The sequence below is a fragment of the Ixodes scapularis genome, unplaced genomic scaffold (genome assembly GCF_016920785.2).
Source record: "Ixodes scapularis isolate PalLabHiFi unplaced genomic scaffold, ASM1692078v2 PGA_scaffold13__105_contigs__length_92229423, whole genome shotgun sequence".
NCBI classification, from domain to species: Eukaryota; Metazoa; Arthropoda; class Arachnida; order Ixodida; family Ixodidae; genus Ixodes; species Ixodes scapularis.
Window position 1 is genome coordinate 38,779,592 of NW_024609839.1, and position 19,164 is coordinate 38,798,755.

General features: G+C 51.3%; 1 protein-coding gene and 1 pseudogene across 5 annotated transcripts in view; both read right to left on the reverse strand.

Moving 5' to 3' along the window:
• Window positions 1-253: 253 nt before the first annotated feature.
• On the reverse strand, window positions 254-1,670 carry LOC115326079 (annotated as a pseudogene).
• LOC115308201 (la-related protein 1B) overlaps window positions 254-19,164 on the reverse strand; it is an 85,748-nt gene continuing 66,837 nt past the window's right edge. For 4 of the 5 annotated variants that reach the window (XM_042289861.1, XM_042289859.1, XM_042289860.1 and 1 more), the window contains 10 exons: window positions 18,315-18,495; window positions 15,237-15,415; window positions 15,011-15,120; window positions 12,506-12,746; window positions 10,940-11,325; window positions 9,687-9,871; window positions 9,178-9,322; window positions 7,416-7,525; window positions 6,976-7,106; window positions 254-3,699 (listed from right to left, as the gene is read on the reverse strand). In XM_042289861.1, coding sequence (XP_042145795.1) covers window positions 3,568-3,699; window positions 6,976-7,106; window positions 7,416-7,525; window positions 9,178-9,322; window positions 9,687-9,871; window positions 10,940-11,325; window positions 12,506-12,746; window positions 15,011-15,120; window positions 15,237-15,415; window positions 18,315-18,495 — 1,800 coding nt within the window. In that variant the 3' untranslated portion in view covers window positions 254-3,567. The remainder of the gene's footprint in view (window positions 3,700-6,975; window positions 7,107-7,415; window positions 7,526-9,177; window positions 9,323-9,686; window positions 9,872-10,939; window positions 11,326-12,505; window positions 12,747-15,010; window positions 15,121-15,236; window positions 15,416-18,314; window positions 18,496-19,164) is intronic. The other variant, XM_042289858.1, reaches the window with a different exon arrangement.

Below are 19,164 nucleotides of genomic sequence, written 5' to 3' on the forward strand. Positions count from 1 at the left end.
TAAATAGGAGATATATATTTGGTTTTAAAAATGCATATTTTACATGCGTTCAAATCAAGTTTATTTTTACCCCTTGGCGTCGGGCTTACCACAGAAGGTTGAAAATTTCCCACGATTCGGCAACACTACTCTTGTCCTACAGTTCCTTGCGACGATTTCATACCTCGAAAATTTATAATAGCAATGTTCACCAAACATCGACCAAATTTTTTATGCAAAAACTATGCATCACACAGAAAAACTAGGCACTGGGTCGGTCACTGCCAAGGAGCTTTATTTATCGGGGAACATGGCATATGGGATAATTAGGCTTTTAACTAAATTTATATACTAAATGTTCTACTAATTAGTGAAAATAGCACAATTCAAATAGAAACTTGATGGGCACCATTCAAAACCACTAAACGAATCAATTTCAGAGATCTGGAGCACATGGGTAATTTTTTTTAGGCCCAAAATGTAGCCAACTTTAACGAGCCTAGACTTTTTTTCAGCTCCCTGTCATCCACGTTTTTGCTTTACCAGTCTTGCATCTGCATCTTAAGTGGTTCCCAGCGGATTCTGGCGAGATTTTGAGCTGGAACTTCAGCATTGAATTTCAAAGCACTTGCCTGCCAAATTGAAAAGTTCAAACTTCCCACCTTACTTAGGGTTTGACAACGGCTTGAAGTGGGGAGTAATCCATGAGCGTTCACCGATCATAGATTGAACCCTGTTGGCTAAACAGTTTTCATTCCTTACACGCCATGAATGTTAAATAAGATATCATCCTGGATATAGACAACCGTTTCTGCAGCTTTCCTCATTTGGCAAGTGGCACCCCACCAGTTTTACATCTGCTGCTCGGTGTGTAGATTGCCACGATAACGGGACATCTGTTTACAATAAAATCCTGAGCAAGTGCGCACTCAAAGTTTGAAGATAATCATGTAGATCGTGGAATAGGCAGACGCTCAATATTTTACGGAAGGATCAACATCAGACCATTTTGTACTGCCACGCTCGACCGACACCGATCCGTTCGTGTCATGCTGGTGTCGCACGAAGAACCACACAGACAACTAGGTTTTGGAGTGATTTTAAAGTCTTTAGTGCAGTATTCTACATAGGGGTCAATTAATGCAAAAGATTGAAGGCACCAGCTCAATTGCATCATTGCTCTCATGTTTCACTAGTTCGCAGCTTCATACACATGATCTCTGGTTGGCTAGGACGACATACGGGACTAAAAACCAAGCACACACACACAACGCCTTTCAGGCCACGCTTTGCGAGTCGCACGTTGTCTGACGTTGAACGCGGCCCCAAATCCATCGAACACGCAGACGCACCCGACCTGGTCCGATCCGAAGTGCACCGAGGTTCCGTCCGCACGCGCAATGTGGGCGCGAACCCGGGTATGATTCCCCACGAAAGGACGTGCGGTCCTGCGGACGCTTCGCCCCGATGTCGCAAAAACGTTTGTGCGGGACGTTTCGCAGACGTTGCGCGACGACGTCCCACAGATGTCTGCGCAGGATCTCCCGCGGACGTGTGCACCGGAGGTCCTGCGGAACGTCGGACACACGTCTGTGGCAAAGAGCCTTTCCTTCGCGGGGATGTGACTGTGGCAGTTTCCGGACGCGGTCGGGTGCGTTTCTGTCGGTGGCACACTCCCTCCTCTCTTCCATGCTTCGCGAACACACTTCCAGCAGAAAGTCAACGACGCTGCATTTCGCTCAAAAGTTGCGACGGACAGGAAAGAAAGCCAAGGTATCACCAGTTGCCCCAAAACACTCACATCAAGCAGGTGCAAGTCGACAGGTAACAAAAAACGTGCGTCGGAATGCGTGGCAGAGAAGATGGCAACGGGTATATTGCTTCCGACCCAACGCACCTCACACCCTGTCACACACAGAGCTAAATCAGACACCCAACGAGCCTTTAGGCTAATAGAAAAACAACGGGTATTTAGTGCAATCCGTCGATTTACAAACACCCCGAGATTTAAAAAAAATTCACAATCCATTCAAAATTCCTTTATTATTATTATTATTATCATTATTATATATATATATATGTGTGTGTTCGATCTACCGTTACATTAAAAAATGTCGTCGTCTGTGCGGTGGCGTCTGGCAGAAGCGATGTCGAGGCTCGCTGTTGCAGCGGCGTATCGTCAGATTCACTCAGACCAAAGTTACCACCAAAAATAAAAACACCAGATGAGTCAAACGCCGGAAGAAGGACTGCGATGCAACGCTTAAAAAAGGTGCGGTTGCAAAGCGAACAAATAAACTGAAAAACAAAAAAACAAAAGTGACACAGAAAGAAGCCCACAACACCACCATGGGCTACGATAATACAGCATTGTACAACGTCAAGCTTCCAAAGCAAGAACGAAAGGAGAAAAAAATTATATGGAGGATTCCAAAGAAAACGGTAAACCCTACGGACGCACGACAAAGCGCAAGGCTCCAACTCCCCAAAGAAAAACCGGAACCGTCGGTGCATCTGCACCCGGTGCCAAATGCGTCGACAGCCGAGGACATAAAGCCGAAAGAAATGGTAAGAACCACAAAACGACGAAGAGAAAGTAAGGTTTTAAAACAACAAAACAAGTTGCTCACCAAAGCAAACCCCCCAAACATGGCCTCTCTGGGCCCTGCTCATCACAGCCCGGCCACCCCACACCCTCGGGGCACCGGTACATTCTGCAGACAGCACTAGGGCAACGCAAGTGTCCTCGGCAAGCAACACTAGGGCAGCACCAGGATGCTTTAAAGGCAGCACTAGGGCAACATTAGTGCACTCTGAGGAGACCACTAGGGCACCACCAGTGCACTCTGGGGGAGCACTAGGACAACACCAGTACACTCTACAGGTGGCACCAGGGCAACACCGGTGCACTTTGCAGACAGCGCTAGGGCAACGCCGGTGCGCTCCGAGGGCAGCAGTGGTGGCTCCGTACCGAGAGCGAGCCTCGGTGCTTGGCGTGCTGTGCCGACGTCGAGAGGACGAACCGTACAATGGCAACTTCGAAGCCACCCAGAAGTCGGCACGGCAGCCGCTTAAAAATTCGACCTTAAACCCCGAGCCCACCGTCCATTTCATCGTCCCGGCCCCACCCAAACCGCAGCGGTGAGTCGTCGCCCACACGCTGAGGTCTCGTGTCTACCGAGAACTTTGCATCCATGGGTGGCCCGAGCAAACCGTAACCCTAACCTCGGGGTCACAGGTCGGCTTGTGAGGTGGCCTCGTGCTCAGAAACAAAATCGAGCTAAACATCACGCACCACGACCTAAAAAAAAGGGGGGAAAAAAGACGAAAAAAAAAAAAGGGGGGGGGGATTTAGATTTGTCAGTTTCGGGGACGCACGCTCTCTCTGTCGTCTCGTTGTGCGGGTGGAGAGACGGGAGACTCCCCGAGCAAAATGTGACGCACATTGTCTGACGGCGGGGGCCGCCGGGTCACAAGACGTCGGGGACGGCTCCGACGAACGTCACCGGAACGGCGGGAACGCAGCGGCGAACGGACGTTCCCCTTGGCAGAGCGCACAAAACGGCGGCGGGATGGCGGGCAGCGGCGTCACTGTCGCACTCCGGGCGCGCTGCGGTTACGGTTCCGGTGGGGCGCCCCACTTGGCTGGCACTCCGACCCGTGGCGGGGCCTCTGGTGGCGCTCCGCTTCCTGGCGCTCTTGTTCGGCCAGGTCAGCCACCTGCGGGGACGCACGGCAAGCTATGGTGCCTGGAACGTGTCGACCAGCGTGTCTAGTACGCTGCGCCACCCGCACATCGGGCGTGGTCCGGAAGTGGTGACAAATTACGTAGGAGGAGCCGGTGTGTCGGCAACCGAAACGACAGGCATGCCGGCATGATCCCGACTCATTCTTGCTTTGACAAGAAATACTTGCACTGCCCGTCCCTCTGCATACGGCAACTGCCACGGAGACTCTGGCGTTGCTGTAATCTTTCGTTCACCCTAAATGCAACCAATGGCGGGGATAGGTCACCCTGAACGCGACCAACACAATTGTCTAAACCGGGCACCCATTCCTCTGAACGAGTCATTCAGAATGCAACTAACGCAACTGTGTGAACCAGGCGTAATTGGAAACGGATGCAACTGTCTGAATGAACCAGACTTAAGTCGCTCCGAATGCAACCAACGCAAACATTCGAACCAGGGACGAGTGTTCATTCCGAACACCAAATAGCCACCACAAACGACAGATTGCTTAGCATTCTTACAATGAGATTGCGTAGGAATGCAGTGATGGAAGTGGCATTTGACCTTTTGGAGCAGGCCTTGTAGCAGGCAAAATGTTGTTTTGGAGCAGGTAGTGGCCCTTTTGGAGCAGGGTCCGGCATATGTTGGCATATCACTTGAAAATGAAATAATGCTGCATTTCTATATAAAGCCCTCCTCTATTATTAGAACACAGCGCCTGTCGCCTTTTTAAGACAGAGTACTGTAAACGACTTATTTTTCGCGGGCTCAATATTTCGCGATTTAGGTCAGAGCTGAAGTCTTTGAATAATTCGCGGGTCCCAATTTTCGCGAAGGCCGTGGGATCTCGATATTGATTCCAATGTGCTAACATTTTACCGGAATTGTTCGTGGGACCTATTTTTCGTGAATTGAGGGCAATTCGCGAAATTCGCGAAAATTAGGTCCTCGCAAAAATTAAGTCGTTTACAGTATATAAAATCCAACAAAGTAAACACACAAAAAAACATTTTTTTTTAAATGAAGTTTATCTGCTCATCAGATAAAAAAAATACAATTAAATATGTCACACTGAGTTCTGATGGTACAGGATATTTAGTTTTGTCAGCCTGCACTTCTTTTAAGGTATCAGCAGCAGCATCTAACGACCCTCACTGTTGTCGAATGTTTAGTTCAGATTAGAGTTGTCTTTCGGGCAGCAGCTTCAAATATTGCGGTATCTGATTGTCGCTTCAAAAATTCAGATTCATTTTCGATGTTGCTGGCGATGTTGCTGGCGAAGTCACGATCGGATCACGGCGAGTTAACGCGTTGAGTGCGCTCCTTGGCATGCACCGACGCGCTGCAGAGAAGCGACACCCACGGAGCAGACACCGCAGTCGCGCGAGTCGCGCAGTGCTTTGTGCTCCGAAAAGGACGGTGAGGCTTTACCAGCACTACATCCAGAGTTTGGTTCAACTCAACTATAGGGAGTATTCACTGGCGGCCATATCTGTGTGCGCGCATTCTGAGCGCGTGCTGATGGCGAGCTTCCACAGTTCTTTTGCAACGTGCATTCCGCACCATCGAAAGTGCCAGTCTTAGCAGCCTATTGATGTGAGCTCGTTTTGAGCATGCGCTCTAAACAGCACTCACAAATATGGTGTCCAGTGAATACTTCCTATACTTCGTTTCAGCTTCGGCGCGAGCGCAGCCGAAGCTACAAGCGTGCGCATGGAGCCCATAACGGTGCCCACACTGCATGAGCCCACGCGCGAGTCAGGAATGCACAGAGCATTGGGTTCGCGCTAGCTTTGACTTCGCTGGCAGCTAGCTCACAGGAACAGGGCGGGCCAACATCGAAAACATCCACAAGTTCGGCCTTTTCATCTTTTTTTTTTTAAATAGGCTGCTCAGTGGGATGGTTCTTCGCTTAGCCTCTGCGGCTTCGGTCTGAGATCTTGCTAACGTTACTTTCAAAGATGATGGTGATAATGCGCCCTCGCAGTTTCAGTTTGCATAACAGTTGCGGCGCGTAAAATACCGCGGTACCGCCACGGGTTCTGATAAGACTTCCATTTTTATTTTTTATTGCTACATCTTATCTCGGAGCAGGCGTGGCGCAATTCTTCGGCAAAATGACAATTTGGCGCTACATGTAGCAGGATGGCTTCCTTGGCGCAATTGGTGCAGCACTTCCATAACTGGGTATGTTTCCCACTTTACACAAGCTTCCCGACACTACTAGGACCCGAGCGTACTCGCACGCGACATCACTGAACGAGAAGCTTCTTTGTCGCCGCATAATTTCGAGGACAAAAAGCAGACGTTTTCTTTCGGTCTCGCCTTCGCAAAACTCGACGACCAACCCGTGAGGATTGCATCGTTAGCGTCGTCAACAATGCAATTCCTAGAGTTTCGTCTCCCAGCATCGCGATGCCCGCTGCGTAGATATTTAAATGTGGCTCCTACGGTAGATGCAAGCATTCTATTTGGGCTCGTGACAACCAATGCCTCGACACGCGTTCCGGCGGCGGCTCGTACCCGATCGCCGCGACGATGCCACCGGCCAAACCTGAACGGTGCGCGGAACTCGGCAAGCGTACGCGCTTTGCCAACCCCAGCGCAGGGCTACAATAAACATTGGCGGGACATATACGGCTCCGGGCCATGTGGCTGCTCGTTCGTGCCTGCGAGTCGAAATACCTGCTCGATAAAAGGTAATTTTTCTATAAATCTTGTTCCAACATACATATAAATATGTCAAAAATATGGTATCATCGATAAAATATTTATTATGCAAAGTTTGTGGTGCCATCCATTCGAGGTCAACAAAACCGTCAGCTCTGTATGCTACCGCAAACAGCCGCCAGAGGCCGGACGGGGATGGCCGGACCCCGACAAGAGTTTCCTCCTTTCGCCATGTTGATCACGCTGCGCAAGCAAGTGGTCACGTGGTCGCAAGCGGGTGAGTTCTTGCTGCTGACTGATGGCTCTAGAGAGGGAGCTTCACCGGAACCCCGCGCGTCCCCCATTCACGTTGCAGCGCACGTGACTCGGAGGATGGTGAAGGAGTTGAGAGGTGCCGAAAACCTCAATCCTTGTCAGTTTTTAAAATAAAAACTAGGACATGCAGGCCCAAGCGCTTTTTTGTTCTCTACTTCAGAAAGGTCGAGACACCAACATCCAAATTATTTAGGCAAAGCACTGCAATCGCTGCACAGCTCCTTTAAATTAAGCAACCTAGACTGCTCTCCCTGGAGGGCGCGCAGGATCTTTGACTCACGTCTATCCTGAAGTCGTCGATGCTCCGGTACGGCTGGAGCTTGGCCTCCAGGGCAGGGTCCACCGGGCACTGGTGGCTCAGCCGGTAATACTTGCGGAACGCCCAGAACTTCTCCAGGCCGTACAGCTGTCCTGCACGGCACGCACGGCCCCCGGCATATCCGTCAAAAACACGTTCAAGTAAGCACAATTGGTTCGGTCGACGATGGCAGACGCACAAAGACAATGAGTGTCGTGACAATGCACTTTTGGCGTCGCTCGATTTACTTAGTCGAAGCGGGGCGTCGGCTGCGGTCGGACTTAAAGAAAAGCGTAGGCACCCTTAGTCTCTCGTTCCCACAAAAGTCGCATGACCTTAAACTATCTCTCGCACCCGCTTCGACCGCCTGTCGGCCCACAAACGAGGCAGCCGGAACCCGCTGGCCCACAAACGGCACTCGCCTTGTTCGCAGTCCTTGATGGTCTCCCTCTGGAAGTCCTGGTACAGCTCTAGCCGGAAGTGCTTCTCCAGGCCATAGCTGTAGAACCGGAACAGGCACTCCAGGCCATACCTGCAGCAACGAGGTCCGTCCCTCCGATCAGAACACCAGGCCACAGGAGGAGAGCGTCCAGTCGCCAAAGGTGTTGCCAGGGCAAAACCTCACTAGTGAGGTCGCGCTAATATCAAAATATTTCGAACCGAATCGAATAGTAAAGGTTACGAATCAAATAGAACATTTTTTAATACAATTTCGTTCGATCTGATGCAAATTAAACGAGGATATTCCAAAACACAACTGTAACCTTTTTCCTTCCAATGAACATAATTACCTAAATGTTTGATGCAATAAGAAAAACGTCACACGTGTGACCGATGAAAAACCGGATGATAAAATAAAAGGTTATTCGGTAAAACAGCATTCAAGAGGTGAAGTTAAAGAATGTAAACTAAAGTATACAAGCGGAGGCGGGTCGGCAAGCCACGACACAGTCCGAGATCACGTCGCGGACGACTGCAACCACGAGAATGTAAACGAAGGTATGCAAGCGGTGGCAGGTCGGCAAGCGACAATGCAGAGTCGAAGATCACGTCGCGCAGCCGCACTGACCTCGTGCAATCTCTTTCCCTGCAGTTTAAGTTCGGCCGAGAAAGAATGCCGCAAAGAAGCTATCAAATAAGAACACAGCTTATTTTTCGGCCGACGGAGCAAGTCCCACTTTTACCAGTGAAAATGGGCAGAAATAAATAACAAAAGGAATACTGGAAAACTGATGAATTGGAAAATCGAGAGGGAAACTAACACCAGCGGCTAGATCCATCGCGGCAACCACTGTAACAGGTATCACCGATGGCCAAGGTCAGCAGTAAGTCCATATCCGAATCCAGTTTGCGCTCACACGACGATGCACGTGCCTTTCCAAATCGTAGTCTTTCATCAAACCTATAGCAGCGATGGCTCCAGTCATGTTTGCGCCACAACCACTTTGCCAACTTTGTAGGGTGTACGAATAATCGAAACTTCGAATACTTTGCGAATAGAGCTTGCTGCTCGAATCGATTCACTTCACACTTTTACTTTTCAAAGTATTCGAGTTATACTATCGCTCCAAAAGGGTCCACTTCGGGCGCCTCGGTCGGGATCAAAATGCCGAGACTGCAAAAGTCCTGTTTTTGGAGACTGCAGCCTTTGCTCGTCGTCTTCGCAAAGGGACGAAACGAACCTCTTCGCACATGCGATCTTTCCTGGCGGTTAAAATGGCTGCAAGAAAGATTTCGACGTCCCTCAACCGGCTCTGTGGGGACAAGAAATTAAAGGTATGTGGTGCTCCAGACTAATGGCCGCCATAACTCGGTCCTCACTAGGGAGTCCGATTTTGCGTGCAGAAAGAAGGGAGAGCAGGCCCGAAATGTAGGCGATATTAACAGCGTCCTTAGGAGCGGTGTGTCAAGTAACCCCTGGGGAAGGTCGCGTTAGGCGAGAATCGAGGCAGACAACGGGCAAGGCTTACGTCTGTTGAGCAGAACCGGCAGGAACGCTAGGTACTTTCTCCCAACGGAGCCGGTCGCGTGAGGTAAAAATCTCTCTTGCATCAGTTTTAACCGCCGGAAGGTATACCCGCATTCAGCGGCAAATTGGCCCTGGCGCACCACCAGCTTCTGCAGCGGGGCTGCTTCGACACTGCGGCGAGAGGGAGAGAGAGAAAGGAGGGCCGGGTGCCCCACCTGTAGCCGGCGCGGGCGTCCTCGTTGGCCAGCCTGCGGAACTCGTCGTACATCTTGCGGTTGAAGTGCTCCCGCAGGAAGAAGGACCAGAAGCGGAACAGGGTGTTCATCTCCTGCGACTGCCCCACGCCCAGGCGCTTGCGCTCTGGGGGAAGGGAGCAAAATCGTGACACACACACATCACTCCCTTGTTTTGTTATCAACAGCAAGAGTTTAAAGACTGGAAACAATCAGTTTCTAGTCCAGATGCAACAATGATCGTTTTAAGTGGATTGCACGGTATCCATATGCTGCTATGCCAACCATATGAGACTTTTACCCACTCCTACCGCTTTCAACGTGTGTAGAGATCAAATAAGCCTGACTAATAAACGGTTCACCATGGCAACCTCTCAGGCCCCAAATGAGGATCAGTTTGAACCCTCAGATAATGTGTACCTAGGCCTCTGTGCGTCACTACATTCGCAGTTTAAGCTCCCACACCAACCCTTGGCCCACCAGCCACTTACCCTTGAGGCAGCGCGAGCGGTACTTGTGGTACACCAGCTGGGTGAAGCCGTTCTCCTTGAGCAGTGCGTGGCTCGGGTGCTCGAAGCTAGGCAGCGAGTGCGGGGTACTGCCGTAGGCGCCCGCACCTTGCAGGGATGGCATGCCGCCGCCCCACGTCAGCTCCGTCGGTGTTGTGCCCATCTCGCTGCGCAAGAAGACGGCCGCACCATCAGGGGTGAACGTGTCACGAGCCCGGGTTAACATGCATCGTGAGCACAGGTGTCACAAACGCAGATGTCACAAGAACTTGTGTCATGAGCAAATCTGTCATGAGCACATGTCTCATGAGTGTATGTGTTATGAGCACATGTGTAATGAGCACACACGTCACAAACACCCGTGTCACCAGCACAGGCGTCATGGCATGCATGTCGTGAGAACATGCATCATGAGCCCATGTGCCGTGAAGACAGGCGTTGACGACAGCATGTCATGAGCACGAGTGTCGTGAAGCTATTGTCACGAGAACATGCATCACGAGCACAGGTGTCACGAACAGACGTGTCAAGAGCCATAGCTTCATTACTAGATCTAATAAGATTGACACCATCAAGCCCCACATCACCACTACCTTGCATCGTGATTTACGTAACCCGACGCACGTCACATAGTCCTGTAACCCATAGTAGCACCAACACCGTGACCTGTAGTGGTGTCCCGCTAAATTCGGCAGGATGCTAGCTTGCTGGTAAGAGCCCAGTACAGCTATGCTGACCTGACAGCTACCAACTTCCATTCAATTAAGATGCATTAAAAACTTAACAGTTGGCCCTGTCGTTTCCCAAAGGCATTCTAAATGCGTGGCATTCAGAGGGCCTCCCTGAGCTCCTCCTCTTGTGAGCACAGTAAGGAGGCCACCAAAGGACACATTGTGAGGGCTTTGTGAGAGCATACAGAGCCGTCGCCATCGCATTACACTACAATGTCGCACAAAGTCGTGATGCCGCATGACAGACATGGTGACATCACAATGTCACATTACAGCGTCACCTGACAAAAGAGTGTCATATGACGTCGTAATTTCAAGTGACAACCTGATATCATGCGACGTCATCGAGGCTACATGTTGCAAAACACAAAATTCCTGAAGCTACTACGTCGTACAAGAGGCAGTCTGCAGATTAAGCATGTCTTGTACACTGGTCCTGTAATGCTGGTCATAGAAAAACTATCTTTAGACAAGGTCTTGTCTTCTGTGCCGTCGGAGACCCACCTGAGGGAGGTGGTGCGCGAGCGGGGCTGGTGTTCCCGGATGTCCAGCACCCATCCCACGTGGTGCTCCACGGGCGGGTTGCTGCTGTGGCGCGTCTTCTGCTTGCGGGGCGTCTGCTGGTCCAGGGGCCGGCTGCCCTCCTTGACCACGGGGTAGAAGCGGGGCGCCACACGGTTGTCCTTACGCGACCGGGGCGTACGCCCGCTGCCCGACACCGTGCTGCGGGGCGTGTCCGGCTCCACCCCGTCCTCCTCCTCCAGAGGCATGCACGGGGGTGGGGGAGGGGGAGGGGCCTGCTCCTTGGCCCCGCCCACGTCCGTGCCCCGCCGGTGGGCAAACTCCTCTTGGCTCACCACCTCCACCGTGCGGTACAGCTGCTCCTGCTGCTGGGAGACCCAATGGGAAACAGAAGGCAGGCCGGAACCATGTTTACGACGGGTCCCAGTTGCTATAGCTGACGCACGCTCCCGGTCCGCGCACATTTCCTTATTTCTCTACGCGTCCTCCTTTTGCCGCAAGAAAAAATCACGTCCAACAGTGCTGCGAGCCATCATTACCCAAAGGTACTCTATCTCACATGCATTGCAAAATCTGCCGTCTAGCTCGATGCCGGAAGCATTTGAGGGCCACGAGCATGCTGGTGCTGCCACCTTTCAACTTGCACTAGAAAGAGTGAACTGGGACTCTGGGTAGGGAGCTCTCAAACTCTTTAATGCCGAGGAACCCTTATATGCTTTCAGTGGCAGCCGAGAAACCCCTTCCTGTCTTGGCACCAATCTAATATGGCACTGCAGAAGCTTGCAGACCTTGTTTATGCAACGAGGCACATGTTTGAGTCAAGGTTAGGCATCAGTGAGCGCCTTAGGCCCGGTGAAAGAGCGCTTAAGACTGGAGAAAGCTATGGTTGGGGAACGGACAACCAGGGAAATGTGGGAGATTGGGGAGCACGTACGGGTACTCTGGGGAAACCCTGGGATCCTGCCCGTGGGGCACGCCGGAGAGACGCTTAACTTGACACGGGTTCAACAATCCTAGGGGCCTAATTTGGGCCTAGTACGGTTCTGCTCCGACGTGGCAGTTTGTGCCAGAGAACTTTCCTTTGGTGCTTCTATGGCTTTCCTCTCGGTCGCCACATAATTGCCAAAGTGCCAGACTCGAACCGAGGATGTCACGTATGAACCAAAGGACAGGCAGCGAAGCCCAAGTCCGGCACTTGTTTGGCAGTTTGGGTCCAAAGTTTCCAAATGAAAACCAAACGACCAGGAGTGAAGCCTAACTCCGGCACCTGTCCGGCGATTTAGGCCCAAAGACGCCAGATGAAACTACCAGCAGTGAAACTTTGGCACTTTTTTAACAAATTAGTGCCAAGACACCCAGACTCTGGCGAAAGAAGTCAAGCTTTGCTCTACCATGGCTTCTTTGGGCATTTTAAAGGCCCTAAATTTCCAGAAAAAGACAAAAAATATTTTTGGCCCAAGATGCTGCGCATCCCAGGTGGGAACCCGCCTCAGAACTCACGCCCTAGACGGGGGGGCCAAGAGAGAAAGAGAGAGCGCCCTCGCTCACCCTGTCTATCCTGTTCCAGAGGTCGTCCTCGTAGTAGTAGAGCCCGTCGTTGATGATCTGGGCCAGCTCCTGGGTCATCTTGACCCGGGTAGTCCAGTCCCCCGTGCGGTCGTAGCCCTCGTGCTTGCGCAGGCCCGCCCCCGCCCCCACCTGGGCCGGGGCCGGGGCAGGGGGCGTCTGGGTCACAATCAGGATCTTGTTCACCTCCGTGTCACTGAACTCGTAGTCCGAGTCGTCGGACCTGCGGGCAGGACGGAAGCCTTCGACCGGGTCCTTGCACTCGACGTCGCCTACGGATGCATTATGGTCGCCAGATAATGAGAACGGCAGGGCATTCTCATTCTCCAGCACATGCCCGTGCCTACCATTGTGCTTTGGCTGCGTAAGGCAGTCCAATAGACCTGCAAATGCTAGCTACAAACTCCTGTGCCACGGGTGCGGCAGATGCGCCTTCTATGGTGCGATAAATGCGTGGGAACCTGCTACGACGTACCCCCGTGTTGCAAGAACCGATGTTGCGGACGGCGTGGTCGACCGATTTTCGTCGGACGTCGCATATCGGAGGTGGGCATTGTTTTGGAATTCTTAGCCTTAATGTATCTAGCCAAAAGAACGGAATGAGCAATCTTACGGCATACCCGGCAGCATGTTGATAACTGGAAGGTCTCGCATCCATGAACACTCTGTGGCCCGGGCGTTAAACCGGTGGCGACACTTCACGCCATTTTCCCCATTTGTACACACGTAGGCCATTCTTTGCCGGCATCGCCGACGACGGAACCCAAGGACTGGGACATACGTTGGGACGCTTAAAACCACCGTGAGATCTCGTAAAAACGCCCTTACCCGAAAGACGGCCAATGCCGTCGCCCGTGCCGTCTTTCTGGCTCGATATTCGTAACATAAAAATTCCGAAACATCACCCACTCCAATGCCTGTCAGACATCGCACAATGCCCAACGGGAATTGCACCAACTGCGAGATTGTGGCGACAATATGTGCAACAAGCGAAGTCGTAGCGGGTTTCCTCGTTTTTGAATTCGACCTGCGCATGCGCCGTATGTTACGTCCTGAAACGCGAGTCTGCTGCGTCTGCAATCTGCGCCATCCGTTCCCGTGGCATGCGAGTTTGTAGCGGGTTCCCGCGGGTTTATTGCATCACGAAACTTGAATCTACTGCGTCTGGGACCTGCAGTATGTTTGTTCCCGTGAGTCTCCGTTTGCAAATGTGGGGTGTGCGCAACCGGCGCATATTTGCTGCGTCCGTAATCTGCGGCGTTGGTTCCTGAGTCACATGGTTTTTAGCGGGTGCCCGTGTTCACTGCTAAAATTTGAAGTTTTCTCGTCACATCCCCAAGGAGAGCGCACCCCATGTTTTTCACCATTTATCTTTTCGTCCTGGGTGGCTGTCGACACTGAATTTTACGGTAAGCTAACTCCAGCCTTTTTCCTCTTTGCAGCTGCCCGCCGACATGTGCTGGGGCCATTTTGGCTGCGACGAGTCACTTTTGCAATTGCCCTCTCGCTTAAGTTTGAACAAAGACAGGTACGCGCAAAAATAAAGCACCAGCCGACGCACCAGCCGACGCTTTTCCTTGTTGTGGACATCTCTAGCTTGTGCAATCACGATGCAAAACAATTCAAGTAAACTTGAACGAGCAGAAAAACACAGCCTTTGAGCATAAAAATACATAAGACGGAAGTGGACCAACGCAGCGTCTAGCAAAAATTTAGTTTTTTTTAAAAAGTCACGCCCAGCGTGTTTTATTCCTTTGACTCGGCGCATTCCTAAGTGGTTCCAGTTTCAGTCTGCTCCCACTAGCCCCGGCCAACTGGGCAGTCATTCTCTCTTTACTTGTAGTGGCATGTACGAGAGAGTGATAAAAACAATGCTTTATTCTGTAACGTCACTTTTTGAAAGCATAATTTTTTTTTACGCAACTTTTTCTTTTTTGTTACGGAATAACAAATCTATGTTGTTCACCCTCGCACATTGTGACGAACAAGAAGATCTAGAAATTATTAATAAACTCGGCATTTGATGACCGTGAAAACACAAGTTAGTTCCAAACTAACAGAGGCAGAGCGGAACGCTTGAAAGAGTGGCCTTGGAGGGCAAGGCCGAGGTGCCACTGCAGGGTGGCACGCCTCCAAAATTACGACGCGAAAAATACGTCATGAGCAGAAGGCACGCACACGTCTATACTTTTTCGTCCATAGAGGTCAAACTGTGAGCCGGATCATCGGCTCAGAGCCACAGAGGTGGCCCTTCGTGAAGTTAGCGCGAGTGATTGTAAGCCTGCACAAAGTTACCCTCGCGCGCATGATGCTCGTGTCTGAGCACAGCCTCCTTTATTATACAAAGCCTGTCAAATCGCAAAAGACTTTGCTTCGAGGCCTGTCATCGTCGTCCGTTCGTTCATAGCTCTAGTGAAACTCGGGCATTACAAAGCGTGCTACGGCCGCGAGCCGGGACACCCGCATCGGACCGTCGTTTGTGCCTACCAGTCGGTGAAGGTGTTCTTGCGGCCGTCGGGCGCCCGTTCCAGCTCCTCGTCAAACTGGAACTCCAGTTCCTCCCGGTCCGGGTCCAAGGCCTCCTGGGGAGGCTGCGTCTGCGGCAAAACAAGGCGCTCAGGCTACGACGACCCGCGCGTCTCCCGCGTCCCAGCCTGTGGACCGCTTTCGGCGCATGGACGTCGCAGGATGCTGGGGAGGGGGGGGCACTCACCCTGTTGGCGGCCCGGACCGTGGCCCTGTTTCTGCGGCGCACCTCCTTCCAGCCGTCGTGGCCGGGCTCGCGGGGCTTGCCCTGCGAGGGGGCCCGGGGAGCCTCCGCCTCCTGTTCGTTGTCCGCCTCGTCCCCCGCATCCCCATCTTCGCACAGCCGCCGGGAAGCGCCGGACATCTCTGCAACAACGATCGCAATGCGCGGTTCAACGTGCCGCCGGACGCTCAGGAGGCAGGCTGCCATTGAGCCGTTAAGGAAGGACGCTACCCAAAAGGGTCAATTTTGGAACATCTGGCCTAATGTCAATTAAATTTACGGTGTATGATGGCAGTTGCAAGGCAGAATGCGGTGAAAAGTTTCATCTGTGTGCATGAGTTGTGAAATAAATCCTAGTCGTTTTTATCAAGAACACACCGATATTGTTTAGGAAAACTATCGTTAGAAAACTAATGCAATAGCCAACATGTTTCTTCACTAGGTACGCGGCAGAATGCCTGGAGAGAGCATCTGTGAGAACAAAATTTCCAAAAAGTAATTTATTTGATGCTAACGTCGTGCTGAAAAATTAAATAAATTTTCGCCCTTTTGTGTTGTTGGCAAAACCTTTATACCTTTTAAAAAAAAACAGGAGACAAAAAACAATAGAAGCCACAGTTGCATTGTTTAATAAATTCCAGTTAGAAAAACAAAGAGTGAGCTTTTCCTTTGTCCCTTTACCAAATGATACTTTTCCTAACGTGCAATTTATGCCAAGAAGTGGAACGGGGAAAAAGGCATTCAAAATGTTCAAACCTCTGCCTTTTTATTAGCATCGGCGGACCAAAAATAATTTATAAAAAAAATGACTATGCAGAGTAAACAAATGAATCTTTTGGGAATACTCTCGAGATGTTTGTACATGTGAATATAAAATTTCTCAAGATTACTTTTTCTTTGTCAATTTTTTTAATTGCATTTATTAAAATCAATAGGTTTGATCAATGGATTTTATAACTCCCATTTCAAAGCTTTCAGCACCGTTTTTAGACACCTCACACACTCCAGAATATTTCTGAGGAGCACTACTCTTAGTTTCGGTTTCTGTCTTTTTTTTTTTTACGTAAGGTGGGGGTGGGGGTGGAAGGTTTTCGTGCGACTTTGAAGTTCTAACATTGTGAGTGATCGCATCGAGCATGGGGTCCTCGTTGCACGCCGACCCTCCTCAAAAACATTCTCTGACTCGTTCTGGTGCATATGCGATCAATTTCATGGATGATAGTGGCAGCAGTAGGTCAGAAGATGACTTTCATTAAGGGAGCCTCACATGTCTCATCATTCAGTCAACCTTCAGAAGTCCTTGAGCGGACACATGTCGACAACATGAAAGGTACGAAAAAGAAAAAATTGCGGTGGCTTAGCTCGGCTATGCCAGGACCCATATACGTAGCGAGAGCTTATGCGCACAAAATGAGAGATGCTATCAAGCGGCTCCGGTGCAGCGTCAAGACATGGCTACTGCGCAACGGAGGCGCACAGCTGGGCACGCGGCGGCGCCAGTGCGTCTGCCGCGGCTATGACGTCACTCCTCTGGAATGCGCAGACCGGCGAGGCGGGTGCGGCGGCTCGGACGCGCCAGCTGCGCGCCGTGCGACGTCACTGCTCCTCGCGCATGCGCAACACGGAGCACGGCTTATTATGCGAGCCACGCGAAACTGCTCAACCTCGGCCACTGTAGCTCACACTACAAAACACGTCGGCGACATGAAAGGTGTGAAAACACATCGGCAACACGAAAGGTACCAAAACCCCGGTTTGCCACTGGACCACAAGATGGCGTTACTTGTGCCAGAAACGGCGGAGGCACGCACTTGGCGCAAACCCAGCGGGAGAGGAGGACACTCTCGCTCAGGCAGCGGTGAAGAGCGGGCATGCGACATGCCGCAAGATTGCCGGCGCCAAAAGTGCGCCGTTAGAGGGCGTGCTGTCTGCGGAGGTTTGCTATCACCAGGATCGGCACTTTGGCTTTCACCTTCAAGTCGTCTTAGAGATAATGTAAGAAACCCTTCAGCAGCAAAACAAGCGGAGTTTCCTTCATAGAGGCTGCCTGGTCCCAACCTCGGCATAACGCTAAACAATAGCGCGGAACGCTTTGGTCGGCGCTTCGGGGAATGGTACGGTCATCACGGGGGCAAAAATTTTTTTTTCTGCAGAACGAGAAGGTTTGCTCGGAAACTTTTCAAACTCGCAGGAGTTGCTTCTAGAAGACTAAGGTACGAAATGTATATTTTGCATTTTTTTTTACTTTTACTGTAAAATCTCATAAAATGCACAACCAAAATGAAAAGGTAAATGCTGAATAACGTGGGGCGGGCGACCTTTGGGGATGCAACGGCAATATTTTATCAAAAGCAAGTAATAAACGCGGCCCAATAGTAAAACTATAATAACTTTGCGAAAAAAATGAGACGTTTACAATTCCCCGTAATGCCGAATTAGAGTGCAGCTCTTGAGGAGGAGGAGGGGAGGGTACAAAGAGGAGGGTATGGCCCTCCTCCTCATTATCCTCCCTTCCTTCTCCCCTCTGTCCCTTGTGATGTCACTCGTGAAGGTCACGTGAAGGTCGTGACTTTCTTAAGCGACCTTCGTGACGTCATTATGGGAAACGTCCCATTATGCATTGTGGGGTTACTCGACGGCGACACCGCTCAAGCAGGAAACGGCGCCTAAGAGCTGCGCTCTAAACGATTATTGCAACCTGTAATCTGGGTTGCTAATAATTCAGATGTGTCTACTGATGCGTCAAGCCAATTTTGGGGCATAGTCTAAGCTCGTTATAACAGACCTTGATTTTGACCAAGATTTCGGTCTGTTGTAAAAGGGGTATGTTATATACGGATATGAAGTTGAATCAATGGTATGTAGAGGAAAACCAACCAAACTTCACAAATCGGTATGTTATGTCCAAATGTCTGTTGTAACCAAGTCTGTTGTAAGGAGCTTAGACTGTATCGGCAACCGTTAACATTTCACAGGAGCTCGGAGTCACCCCATTCCCCAAAGGGAGACGAGGAGAGAACTGGCAGTTGCGGGTGGGCCTACCGGAGCCGTCGCCCGGGGAGCCGCCCGGGTGCAGGGGCAGGTAAGGCTGTCCAGGCACGAAGGCCGGCACGTCCGGGTGCAAGGCGGGGGGCTCCTGCAGCAGAGGCCAGCGAAGGGGGTCCCGCACCGTGCGCACCTTCACCTCCCCGCACAGCTCCAGAGCGCTGCTCTCCTTCACCGCCTGAGGAAAAGCGGCACACCCCCCCAATGGACTTGTGAGGAGCTGTTTGAGGCATGGCTTACACATGGCAGAGACAACACTTTCTAGAAGGCGAGGCTTGCGCCCCTCCTCCAAAATGTTGTCACTATAGTTTGTTTCAGCTCAAGAAGGAGGGCGAGGGAAAGGAAGGCCAGGGAGGGAGAAGCAGATGGAACGTTAGAGAAGAGAGGGGGAAACCTCCTCCTCTCTTTAACGCTTCACTGCTTCCTCCCCCCCCCCCCCCTTCCTTTCCCTCGCCCACCTTTTTGAGTTGAAACAAACTATAGCAGATTCCCGTTGGCATCGCCGATGGCGCGTCTTGCGCAGGCCTAGTCTTCTAGGCAGTACTGATAGAGCAACTCTGCAATGAGGTCAGTTTTGCCGCGGAAAAGGTTTCACCGTGTCGGCGCCTCTGTCCCCAGGTTCCCCGTCTCCGAGGTCCCTAAGCGCACCATCACATTCTTAGTGAAGCCACCTGCGATTCAGCCTCGAAAAAAGCGAATGAATCGTGGCAGGCTGCCAAACACCATGGCACAAGCTCTGCCAGCCACACGACGAAAGAAAACAACAAGAAAAGAAAAGAAGGGGAAAAATTACAGAAGCTTGATCACGCTGACAAAGACCGGTAAGTGCAGAAAGTGCAACAGGCCT